This window comes from Macaca nemestrina, chromosome 5, assembly GCF_043159975.1.
Source record: "Macaca nemestrina isolate mMacNem1 chromosome 5, mMacNem.hap1, whole genome shotgun sequence".
NCBI lineage: Eukaryota > Metazoa > Chordata > Mammalia > Primates > Cercopithecidae > Macaca > Macaca nemestrina.
In genome coordinates, this window is record NC_092129.1 from 48386057 (window position 1) to 48399963 (window position 13907).

A 13907-nucleotide genomic window follows, 5' to 3' on the forward strand; every position below is an offset into this window, starting at 1 on the left:
TTTCCGGGGGAGTCGAATGGAAAGGCACTCGGGAGCGAATTCTGAACGGACCTGGGCGTGTCGGACCAGTGAGCAGCGGCGGCTGCGCCGCGGCAGCCGCAGAAAGCGCAGCTGCTTTGCTCTAGTCCACGCCCCCTTGCCGCTCCGGTGACAGTCTGCGGAAAGCCACGTTTGTGATTTCGGGAGAGCGCAGAGCGGGACGGCGGCGCTCTTGCTTGGTCATCTGGGCCAGGTGACGAAGAAACAGTTTCCCGGTGAAGCAGCCCCTCACTCATAGTCAGCGCACACCCCTAGGGCCTAAAGATGCTGAGGTCCGTATGGAATTTTCTGAAACGCCACAAAAAGAAATGCATCTTCCTGGGCACGGTCCTTGGAGGTGGGTGACAACGTTCTTGAAAGGGGGCATTGGGAGAAGGGAGTGGGAGAGGTGACTTTTTCTAAAATAAGAACAGGCCGGGGCGAACCTAGTCTGGGATCTGTAGAGGGGATTCGATCAACCATGGGATGGAAAGGGAGGTGGCCAACCTCAAGGGTTCTCCCATCTCTGCGGTTGAGAAATGCCTCTGTGCCCTTTGCCCTGTCACCGCCTCTTAACTGTTTCGCACCTATCCTTTTTTCTCACGGACCTTTGGAGAATTCAGTACAGTTTAAGTTTCTGTTACAGGAACTTTTTTTAAAAAATTCTGCTTTCCTGTGAGATTCTTCATTTCTCCTTGGCACTCTTGGCACTATGGCTCTCACCCTTCTCAGGAGTTTAATAATAATCTAGGGGAGGTGGTTTAATAATAAATGATAAATAAATAAATAATAATAAACTCTCAGGAGTTTAATAATAATCTAGGGGAGGGAGTTTAATAATAATCTAGGTGGTGGTTAAAGTCGATTTGAATTTTTGAAAACAGCGCAGTTGTCCTGAAGGACTGAAAGAGATGGATTAGATAAAGAAAAACAAATCAATATTTTAGCTCTGTTTCTGCCATTTTAGAATACAAACTGTGGCAGTAAGAAAAATGCTTGAGGGATGTTGAGCAGTCTTCCTCAGGATCTTCAAGGTTGGGATCATTGTAATCTAACTGACATAGCTGAGTTGCACGGGCCCAGAGGAGATTTAGAAACAGATAAGATAAAAATCTTGAGACCCTTTTCCCTCATACAATGCTCATGTGATAATATTCAGGGATTTGAAGGAGGGAATAAAAAGCTTTGTGAATTATATGAAAAGAACATCTAGGAACTTTAAAAGAGGAAATTTGTTGTAACTTGAGTTTTTGAGAAATATTCTTATCACTTATTATGTGCTGTGTTTACAGAAGTACTTAAAATAAAGAACAGAGGTTCCCAAAGAATTTGGTTGGCTTTTCTCTTAGTATTAGATTGTATTCTGTTCTCCCCAAACAATTTGAAATTAACAATACATATTAGATTGTATTCTGTTCTCCCCAAACAATTTGCAATTAACAATACCTTTAGCATCAATAGTTCAGATTTTGGTGATGCTTCAAAGTTTGAAACAGAGTTCTTGTTGCTGAGCCAAGGATGGTGTTTGCATGCCTCTGACATCTATTATTGATCACAGATCAATAATAAGCATGTAAATTTTGAACATCTTTGAGAAATCCTTTATAAAAGGTATTTTCTGATATCTTCATTCTCTAGTATCTAATGTATATTTAAATTATCCTAAGACTACCGAGTCCATTTTATTTATAAAAGCTAAAAATAGATGTGTGATTGAAGCAATACAAATAAAGTATTTTTGCCTTTACCGAAGGAAGGAAAATTATCTCTAACAATCTCAGAAGGAATACTCCTTCAGCTTATGGAACAACCTTGTGGTAAATTAGAAATAATCACAGGGGAAGCAAAAGAGTAGACTTAAAAGAAATTTATAATTAAAAAAAAAAATCTAACAAGAGCCTTATAGTTACAGAATAAGAGGAATGCAAAAAAAGAAAAGTTCAGACGGATAGAAAGAGAAAATAATCCTAGTGTTTTATATCAATAAAGGAGTCAGTCTGAAAAGAAAGGAAGAGTAGATGACCATGGTTGGCATTTGTTTGAGCCTCGTATTCTTTCTGCTTCAGGGAGAAAGTTCTACAGTATGTTAGATTTTAATTAATCTGACTTAAGAAATATTTATCAAGTACCTGTAGTGCTGAAAGTAATATGTATGGAAATACAAGATTTATAGATTTTTAATAGTAACAGCTACTATTTATTGGGAGCCCACTTTACACTGGGCATTGTGCTAAGCTCTTCCTATTTAGGCAGAATGACAAGAAGGCAGTTATTATTATCCCCATTCAAAAATGTGGCAACAAGAGCCCTAAGAATTTAAGAAACTTGCCTCAGGTCTCAGAATTAGTGAAGGGAAACTGGAATTCAAACCCAGGTGTGTTGGACCCCAAAGCACATTCTCTTTCCACATTATATCACTGTGCTTCCATGGTCTTTATGGTCTGATAGGAAGGAAAAGCAAGTATACATGTAATTAAGATACAGGAAAACAAGAGAGGTGAAAAAATGCTGTACAGATCACACTGGCAAGTAGCATATACAGTTGTGAAAAATCAGGAAGAATTTCATGGAAAAAGAGACACATTTTGACAGGCTCGAAAGCTGGACAGTATATCAACAGGCATGCTTGGAGAAGTTTGGTCATTCAATAGTGGGGGAAATAAGTAAGTAAAACCTTCAGTAGCAGGCCTTCTTAAGTAACAATTTCTGTTTCCTTGAATTTTAGATGGGTAACTAATTGGTTTACACCAGTTTGTATAATTTGACCAGTTTTGGGTGTTTGGGTGTGTTCGGTTTTTGTTTTTGTTTTTGTTTTTGTTTTTTTCAGACAGGGTCTTGCTCTTTACCCAAGCTAAAATACAGTGGTGTGATCATAACTCACTACAGCCTTGATTTCTCCTTTGCTAGCTTTACAATGTAAGGCAAGTAGAAAGGCTTCCTTATGAAGATTTGCCTGACACCTTCACACTTTCCTCACTCATGTGATCCTCTCACCTCAGCCTCCCAAGTAGCTAGGACTACAGGTGTGCACCATCAGGCTTGGCTAATTTTTAATTACTTTGTAGAGATGGAGGTCTCACTACATTGCTTAGACTGGTCTTGAACTCCAGGCTTCAAGCAGTCGTCCTGCCTCAGCCTCCTAAAGCGCTGGAATTACAGGCCTGAGCCACTGAGCCTGGCATAATTTGACCAGTTTGTGAAAAGGCTAGAGAATTGACTCCCAAACTTTTTGGTCTAAGGTCTCCTTTATACTCTGAAAAATTAAGGACCCTCAAAAGCTTTCTAAATTTTATATCTATTAATAGTTATGATATTCAAAATGAAAATGAAAATTTAAATATTAATTCATTTTTTAAAAACCTATTACATATTAACATAAATAACATTTTCAAAAAATTAATGAGTGTCATTGTTTTACATTTTGAAAATCTTTTTAATGTTTGACTTAATTGAAGAAAGCTAGATTCTCATCTCTTTCTATATTCTGTCAGTTGTGATATCACACAGCATGTAACCTCTGAATTACTCCACTGTATACTCATGAGAGAGTATGAGTATGAGAGAGAACGAGAATGAAAAAGGCAAATAACATTTTAGTATTATTACAAAAACAGTTTTGATTTTATAGACCCCCTGAAATGGTCTTAAAGACCCCAGGGGTGCCCTTGCCACACTTTGAGAACCATTGCACTGGAAAAAGTATTGGAGAACAGAGAGCAACCAGATTCATATTTATTGACTTGCTGGTTTCTAAAAAACTCAGAATATTGACTTGGATTTATACCTTAAATCCTGTAATCTCTGGCCTCTTCACATTTTTTATTCGTTTATTCATTCATTCATTCTGTCATTGAACAAACATTTGAATGAGAGTAAGTGCCTGTTCTCACTGTACTTTACTCTGGAAATACAAAGGAATAAGACAGATCCTGACTTGGAACTCATGGTATAGAAATGGAAATAAACAAAAGTAGTATGATAGTATAGTATGAAAATAGAGCAGGGTCTTGTGGGAGCATAGAGGAGAAGAAAGTGTGAAGATGTCAGGCAAAGCTTCATAAGGAAGAATTTCTACTTAAGTTTTAAAACTAGCAAAGGAGAAAGGACACAGCAAGAAAAAGAGCTATTCAAGAGGTTCAGCAACATTGCTTTTATGAATGAAACTATATTTCACTATGGCTGTGCAAATGAGAAGTGGCAAAAGATTAACTTGGAAAAGCAACTAGAGTACAGATTGTGAAGGGCCTTAGGAAGCCATTCTACATAATTTGGATATTATCCTTTGTATTGGTGCTTCCTGGAGTTTAGTATGGATTAAAAAAATCACTTAAGGAGTTTAATAAAACGTAGGATCCTTTATTCCAGATTCTGATTCTTTAGGTTTAGAATGCAGTTCAAGAATTCCTTAATTCAGCAAATATTTATTGAATTCTGACTGAATCCCAGTCAGAGTTTATGTACTGGGGGTGCAGCATCATGCAAAATAAGACATTTGGGGGTATTTTCAAGGAGTGTCCTTTAAGGCTACATTTTAAATTGTCCCAAGTAATTCTGATGTGAGTGGAACAGGAAAACCACATTAAGAAATGATGGCAAGATGCTGAAGGATTCTAAAAGCATGAGTGATATAATCAGATTTATGTTTTAAAAAAATCACTTTGCATGTATAAGATGGGCTAAACAGGTGTGTGACCAGAAACTGAAGAGTTAGGGAACTATTGAAGCAGTTCAAGAGCATTAATTTTTACGGTCTAAGTGAAGACACTGATAAAGAAGTTGTAGATAATTGGCAAGATTTAGAAAATATGTCTGAAATAGAATCAGAATACTGTAGTAGGATTTGGTGATCTGTTGGATTGGGAACAATGTTAATAGGTTATTTTCAAACTCTTTTTGAAATTATTAACCTTGTGAAATAGTTGCATTGTAGGGATTTTCATCCAGAAAGAGAATACTACGAGATGGTTTTAAAACAACTGACTTGTGGAAAGACTAGAAGTCTTATTTTACTAGTAATGTTATTAAAGGAAAACTCAAAGCATTTGACATTTATTTTTTAAGGTATTTAGTAAATATTTTCATTGTTAATATATAAAATCATAGCTACAAAAGAAACATTAAAGCTCATATAATCCCAGTCTTTCATTTTATGAATGAAGAAATTTAGACACAGAGGGAGGAAGGGACTTTCTCAAAAGTCACCTAACTATTTGATACCAGAGCCGTCAATATCTCCTGTTTTCCAGGCTAGACTGTCAGTCAAGTATGTAAATAGTCATGAGTGCCATGTTTTAGCTAACGAATTACCTGTCCTCATTCTTATTTTTCTAGGGGAACAAATCTGACAAAATCAGAATTTATGAGCCTAGGTGAATTAGACCTTGTATAAGAACTTAGTTCAGTGCTAAACTCAAGAAAAATAATGGATTGTGTGATTGTAGCCTCATTTCAAAGTACCACAAAATGAGTGGCTTAAGCAACCGAAATTTATTATCTTACAATCCTGAAGTTTAGAAGTCTAAGATCAGGATTGGTTCCTTCTGCAGAGTATAAGGGAAAGATCTATTCTAACCCTCTCACCATGGCTCATGGATGGTCATCTCCTCTGTTTTTGCTTCGTCTTCCCTCTGCAATTGTTGATGTCCAAGTTTCCTTTTATAAGGACAACAGTCTTGTTGAATTAGGACCCATCCTAATGACCTCATTTTAACTTGATTACCACTGTAAAGATTCTATTTCCAAATAAGGTCACATTCTGACGTGTTGGGGCTTCAACATATGAATTTGGGGGTTAACACAATTCAACCCATAACAATTCATTTTCTTTTTTAGTTTAGTTAGAATATCGAAGTGTGGCTAACTAACCACTCTATAATGTTCACATTCTCATTTCACATTCAGGAAAATTTCACACAGGAAAACTGACTTCCCCTCATATATAGACCAAAATGTACACACTTATATCATACTGCCTATGCTGAAATGTGTTAAATAACAGTTCCTTAAAAAAATTATCAGATTTGTTGAGACTCTCATTAAAGCAGTGGACCTTCTCCCCAGAAAAACACATCAATCAAATTTACTATTATTGAAGAAAAAAATTCTTACCTGTGGAAAAAGTGTCATCTTAGTGTTTGATTTTACAGTATAATTTGAGATATAATCATTTTACATGTAACTTTCAGTAAGCTGTTGTGCAGATAAGATACAAACAATTCCTTCAGATCTATTATGTCAGAGTTGCCTGTCATAGAGTAACTTTTTGAAATATAAGTCAATTTCCTTTGTTAGTATTGTCGCACTATCATCAGTTTCTTTAGAATGGAGTACAGGAAAGGTAGCCATGAAGGCACTTAATATGAACTCTCATTTCTTCTTTAAGCTTGGTTATAATACATTAATTTGCATATAAATATAGCAACAACAATCATACTGTAGTTCTAATTGTTTTTAGCACATACCCTTTTACTGAACTACTATTTTTAAGAATATGTAATATCTTATCAGTTCACCTATAACACCTGTATTAGTGAAAATAAATTCAGGATATGTATCTGCTTTGCAGTTCACTTTCTACCTGTGACAAACCAAATCTAATTACTTAGGTCATGCACAATTCTTAGGTTATTTTTAGTAGATACTGGAGGTCACAGGCAGTGGAAGGTAAGTGAGCATTACTTAATTCCTTACAACCTTGCTCTCAGGTTATAATGAAACCAAGTTCTGGCACACTTAAAAACATCTACTGGCAAACAGAGATGAAAAGTTAACACAACCTGTTCTGTAAGCTTGTTGAAGTCCCAGTGTTCTGTCCTTGTTTCATGCTACCACAGAACTGCTTATACAAGATCTACCTGAAGAAAATGCAACAGTATTCTAGCTGTAGGATTCGGTTGGCTACCTGGTTAACTCACTTGACTAAGAATCCTTTGAACTAGCAACTAAGGATCTCAGGCAAAGGTGAAGGACTTGCTGGATTCGTATATTCTGGTTCATATGAATATGACTAAACTGTTTTAGCTAGTCCAGTATCTTGAAAACCATTAATTTAATCTATGAAAATCCATTCCTGATACTCATTATGCTAATTAAAAGATATTTGGTGCTGATCGGTGATAAAAGCTAGTTGAAGAGCTTAACTTGGAATGTGGCATTTGATCAAGTGTGGCTAACTAACCACTCTGGAATGTTCACATTCCCAGCTAGGAAAACTGACTGCCCCTCAGATATAGACCAAAATGTACACACTTATATCATACTGCCTATGCTGAAATCTGTTAAATTACAGGCCGCATGACACTACCTATATTCTTATCCTGTGGTGTTACAATTTAGGAATTTCTGTACCCTCTTTCCTCTTTTTTTTCCAATCAAGTTACTAATTTTTAGATGAGTCATATTTCCTGTCCTTATCTCAAAGAGATTTTTCTAACACATGGATGGATAGACTTCTACCTGACTAACTACCTTTCTTTCATTGTTCCTTTTAAAAATTTTCTTATATTTTTAAAATGTATTTTGTGTTAATTGAAGAAAATATAGAGGACAAAATGACCTATTGTCCCACCATTCAGCAATGATCATTGCTTATTATATTTTAGAAATTAAAACTCACCTATTTTTTGTATGTGTTTCCGTCAAAAAAAAGTAAAAACTTCTGGGATCTTATTTTATCACCTAACAATGTAACGTGGATATTTCCTTGAGTCATTATTTATTTAGCAATGTGGTTTTTAATACCTGCATAAGATTTCATTGTATGACTAGACTATCATTTATTTAAACAATTCTCCATTGCTGGACATTTAGAATATCTCTAGTCTACTAGTAAAGGCACTGCCAGACTTTTTAGATTTAATTCCTTTCCCTTCTTCAAACCTAGTCCTTATGTGCCCATCATTTCCTCTGTCATTGACTATAAAAATGCTGATTTCTCAACTAGGTCATGTGCAATTCTCATAATCACTTCATTCTTTATAATCATAGTTGATGACCAGTAATATGCTTTAGGACACTGTTCATATGGTGAAACTGATGAGAATATGACACTTTTGATTATTAAACTAGTAAAAATAAAAAAAAAATTTTTTTAAATGCTGATTTCCTTTTCTTTGGGCCAGTCTTACACAATTCTTTATTTAGGTTTTAAAATGTTGTAATTTTAGGTATCCACTAATGTAAAACTTATAATTGGAAAAAGTAGGTTAAAAATACTGTGTAGACTTTTTGGTACTCTAATTAATATAGTACTTTTTTTAATGATTGTAGGAGTATATATTCTGGGGAAATATGGGCAGAAGAAAATCAGAGAAATACAGGAAAGGGAGGCTGCAGAATACATTGCCCAAGCGCGACGACAATATCATTTTGAAAGTAACCAGAGGACTTGCAATATGACAGGTAAGACAGAGAAATATTTATACATGGGTAAAGTTGTTTGATGATTTGTATTAATTTGCATATCACCAGGATCAAATTTAGAGGAAAAGGCAAAGAAAGGATGATAAATCTAGCAAGTATTTGAATGATTTAACTGTATTACATCATTTTAATATGAATTTTAAAAATCAGTTCTTTCATTTTATTTAGCAAATACTAAATTCATTTAGCAAATGCTTGTATCCAGGCCTGGGGAAGCAGGAAGTGAGCAACAACAACAAAAAGCCCCTGACGTTTGGAGTTTATATTCTAGGGAGAGGAAAAGATGATAAACAACAAATAAGTAACTTTAGGCAGTGATGACTGCCAGGTGGAACATAAAGCCATGTGAGGACTGAGAAGTTCTGTAAGACAGGGGATCAGTACAGTCAGGTTTCTTTGAGGTAACATTTGAGCAGAAACCAAATGTTACAATGGAGGGAGCCATGCAAAATGCTTGAGGCAGGAACAAGCTTGGTATTTTCAGGACACAGCAAAAACGCCATGTAGCTAGAGCAGAATGAAAATGGCAGTGATAGGAAAAAGGCTGCAGAAGTAGGCTTGATCCCACTGGGCATATGGGCCATAGGAAAGAGTCATTACGTTTATTAAATTTACAGTAGGCAACAATAGACCTGTGAGTCAGCTCCAGTAGTATACACTCAGGCAATGTTAATTAATGGCAATAATTTAACCTCCACAGCTAGAAACATAGTCCTGGGTGAATGCATCACAAAATCAACCTGCGCATATAGTGTCTTCTAACTGGCATAACTGTTGAAGAACTAGTTCTCAAATCCATGCAAAGCCTGTTTTTCTTTTTTATTGTTTAAGGCTTATTCATTTCTCTAACATTCTTTCAAGAACAATTAATTTAGAAAGAATTTATAAAGGTACATTCTCCTTATTTAATTTTAAAAGTAGAAATTTTTTAGCATTAAAGGCCTCTATTATTAGTTTACTTACCTCATTTTACTTGAGGCTGAGACTAAGAAGGGTAAGAGACACATTCAAAATTACAACTAGTGTATGATTTTTAGTATTTGAAGTAGTAATACTCAGAAAAATACCTTCATTCTGCAAAGCAAATAGTAATCATAAATACTATACATAACAATTCTGAGAGTAAAATGAATATTATAAAAGCCACTTCAAAAATGTTTTGTGAGGCCGTGATGAGGTAATGCCTATAAAGTGCTTGATGTATAATAAATACTCGGTAAATAATAACTTCTTAAAAATTATGAAATTATTTAAATTGACATTCACCCTTCAATGTATTGACACTGCCTAGGACATTTTAATGAATTTTTAGAGAATGGTCCATTTCTGGTTATTATTTGAATTTTCAAAAAATAGTAAAATGGGCTAGGCGCAGTGGCTCACGCCTGTAATCCAAGCACTTTGGGAGGCCGAGGCTGGTGGATCACCTGAGGTTAGGAATTTGAGACCAGCCTGACCAACATGGAGAAACCCCATCTCCACTAAAAAGACAAAATTAGCCGGGCGTGGTGGCACATGCCTGTAATCCCAGCTACTTGGGAGGCCGAGGCAGGAGAATTGCTTGAACCCGCTAGGTGGAAGTTGTGGTGAGCCAAGATCATGCCATTGCACTCCAGCCTGGGCAACAAGAGTGAGAAACTCCATCTCAAAAAGAAAAGTAAAATGTAGCTGCTGGGGTCTTAAAATACATCTCAGTTTGACATGGACCCTTGTGTCCATTTGGGTCCTCTGGGAAGCAGATGCTAGGATGGGATTAGATGTCCCAGAGGTCTACTAGTAGAAATGCCTGTAAAGAATAAAGAGTAAGGGAGGCAGAAGAAGACAGGTGAAGTGTTTAGGCCACAGTGCAGGTCTGACGCTTGTGCAGGGAAGAAGACAAGGAAGGAAGAAAGATTAGGCAAGAAGAGTCTCAGACTACAGCACAGTTCTAAGAAAGTGTTGGGAGACCAATGAGGAGTCTGCAAGCCACAGTTTCTGGTAGAGGAGACCTGCAGAAATGGGCCTGCTTTAGTGTCCCCGTCCAAGCAGTGTCATTGGCTGGGAGCAGTGCAAACATGGTAATGGATCCAGAGGAGTGGCAGCTGGGGTTGTCAATTAACTATGCTCCTCCAACAAAAGATAGGGGTCACACATTTCCATGACGCAACCCTAAGATGAACAAATAGCTGACTATAGGCAATTAAAAGTAAAATATTTGATCTCTACGAGCCAAAATATAGGTTCAATGAAAACTTTCCAAATTAGCTTTCTGCACATTCTGCATTTTTTTGTACAATGCATAACATGAACATTGATAATGGGGTTACAAATAATATGATCAAATTTCTATTCTTTTGGATAAGACGTAATTGATATACTAGAAAAAAAAATGAGTGCTTTGGGGTAAATATAACTAGTTTTCTTACCTAAGAAGTTTTTGCTTTTAGAATGCGGTGTTCATAGCCAGGTGTGGTGGCTCACACCTGTAATCCCAGCACTTTGGGAGGCCGAGGTGGGAGGAATGCTTGAGCCCAGAAGTTCAAGACAAGCTTGGGCAACATAGTGAGACCTCATCTGTACCAAAAATTTTAAAAATTAACTGGACATGGAGGCCCATGCCTCTAGTCCTAGCTACTCGGGAGTCTGAGGCAGGAGGATTGCTTGAGCCCAGGAGGTCAAGGCTGCAGTGAGCCATGATTGCACCACTGCACTCCAGCCTGGGTGACAGTGTGAGATTGTGTCTCAAAAAAAAAAAAAGAAGGAATGTGGTAGTCTTCATATTTTTTCATTTTGTTATCATTACTTATTTAGGATTTAGAAACTCATTTTACATTTTTATGTGTGTATTTCTCCATTTCTTTTTTTTCTCTGATCCCATGACAGATTCTTATTCTCCTACATTTCTTATTCCACATGCAGAGCCACAAATAAACTCCTAAAAATCACATGAAGTTTTTTTTCCCATAGATTGCTAGTCTCATTTCGTCTTCACATTATTCCTGGGAGTAACAAACAATAAACAGCAGCCACTGACAAAACTAAAACTCAGCAACTCTTAGTTTCTAACCTAGTGTACTTTTATCTATGTTATAATAAATGTTTATTGCTTTGTAGTATTACAAACAGTAAACATTTACAATAAACAGTAACAAATAATACCCACTGACAAACTAAAACTCAGCAACTCTTAGTTCCTAACCCAGTATGCTTTTGTCTAGGTTATAATAAATGTTTGTTGCCTTGTATTATTTAATAAATAAACTTTTTTTAAAATTAGAAATGAAAAATGAAGCAAAAGGTATAGCTGAATATAAAAATGTTTTTGATCATTGCCATTATATCAGAAGTAAACACATTGTAAAAAATTTGAAGAGTATGGAAAAGAAAAAAAGGAATTGTTCATAATCCGTAGCTCAAAGACCACCACTATTAAAATCTGAGAATAATTCTTTCTATTCTTTCTTCTGTGTGTACGTGTTTGTGTTGCTGTGATTGTAATGTTTATATAATTTTGTTAAATTACATTAGCAGATAAATGATTTGTTAGGATATAATAGTTTTATAATAATAATAATAATTTGAATTGTCTAGCCCTGACTTTCCCTTGTGACTCTTTCTAGTTGCTAGCCCTATCATATAGCCTAAAACAATGTGTATTTCTTAGTGAGGGCAGTCATATCACTTGTGACCTTTTTTATTTTATTTTTTGTATTACAGTGCTGTCCATGCTTCCAACACTGAGAGAGGCCTTAATGCAGCAACTGAATTCCGAGAGTCTCACAGCTCTGCTAAAAAACAGGTAAATGCAAGTTACAGCATTTTCTGTTCATGCACTGCACTTAAAGTTTATAGAATGAACTGATATCCTTTTCAAATATCTTTGTTATTTTTCTGTCTAATTAAAGCTTATATAGGCTCAGTAAGAAAAATATTAACTATATCATTTAATCCATATTTAATTTTGTCTATGCTCTACTTTTTTGCACAAAGCATTCAAGGCAATGATATTTGTATGTATTGTTTTTCATATAAATAGACCTTATAGCACTTCAAAATTGTTCATAAATTTAATTATTGAAGTGCTTGTGAAATGTGTTCCTGAACCAGATGCTGTGAAACTAACAAAGTTATGTTAAATATCATGCTTCTGAAAGAGCTTACAGTGTAATAAACCACGTGAACATACATTTTAAATGAGGTATACAGGACTTATATTTTAAATTACTAACAAAATGAAATACAAACATAACATGAGCATACAATACTAATAATTGACATTGCCATGGCAGTTTGCTGTTTCCAAAAGCACTTTCGCATATGTAACCTTGTATACTGCATGTTGCATGTGTTGGGTTATTGTAATTCAGTATGATACTGTATTAGTTTGAGAAGACTTCCAGCAGGAAATGTGTTCTTATTTTAATGACAATGATGGGAGGGTGGGCAGGGAAATGATTTCACTAAATAAATGTTAATCATTATAGCCTTCCTAAAATAATCACTTGCCTTTAATCACCCTCTAAATAGCCAGGGGAATAGTAGTTCTGTTTCTAAACTGTCTCACTGTGCTAGCCCTGGCGCTAGGTACCTTTCGTATATGCTCTCACTTAATTTACACAAATATCCCTGTGAGGCAGTTACTATTATTCATTTTGCAATAGGAATTGAGTGCTCAGACAGGCTACATAACAAGTGGGGAATTTTATTTAAAACACTTACTATAGTTAGAGAATACTTCCCAAAATAACAATGGATTTGTGTACTTGAGATTTCTTGTATCTCATTAAAACAGAATGCTAGTAATGAGGGGTTTTCCGTTTTAAATTTCTTCATTCTTAGAGGTAGACAGACCTTCCTTCTTACAGATACAAGGTTTAGCTTATAAATTAGTTCATACAGTTTTATGAAGAAACATATAAGCAGATTGCTTTTGATCAAATAAATTATTACGTTTGTATATACATAGGTAGGAATGAAAAGAAGTAGATTTTAATTTCCTTATATTTTGTCATGATGAGAAGGCAAGGCAAATTAAATCAGTGAATAGCATTTTTATAAAAGCAACATAATACAGATAAAATAATCATGATGGCATTCTTCCTTCTTGGTGAATCTGTTTCCTGCAAGGCCCTATGTTCCATGTGCTTTAAAAGGGGATTTAATAATTAAGATAAAGTCTCTTTAAGACCTTTTCATCCAAAGGAGGAAGTAGACTAAATAAATTATCATAATTCCAGACATACTTAGTGCAATGACAAAAAGTAAAAGGAAAATATAGGAGTATCAAAAAAACCAAGGATTAATTTTGATGGATAATCCTGGACAGCTTTAAAGAAAAGATGTAATTCTCTTTTTCTTTATCGGTACACAGGAGGAGAATTTCTTAAATTCTGGAGAATTTAAGATGGGCCACAGTTGTCCTCATTCACAGTTTCGTCTTTAAATATCTCAATGTTACTTTTTCTTGGCTTTCTTTTGATTTGAAATTA

General features: G+C 35.5%; 1 protein-coding gene across 3 annotated transcripts in view; it reads left to right on the plus strand.

The window, feature by feature from the left end:
• The first annotated feature begins 66 nt into the window (after positions 1-66).
• The window catches only part of LOC105465758 (peroxisomal biogenesis factor 3), a 55305-nt gene continuing 41464 nt past the window's right edge, over positions 67-13907 (plus strand). The window contains exons 1-3 of one of the 3 annotated variants that reach the window (XM_071096531.1): positions 67-376; positions 8287-8418; positions 12136-12217. In XM_071096531.1, coding sequence (XP_070952632.1) covers positions 304-376; positions 8287-8418; positions 12136-12217 — 287 coding nt within the window. In that variant the 5' untranslated portion in view covers positions 67-303. The remainder of the gene's footprint in view (positions 377-8286; positions 8419-12135; positions 12218-13907) is intronic. The other 2 variants (XM_011714337.3, XM_024787888.2) reach the window with 2 other exon arrangements.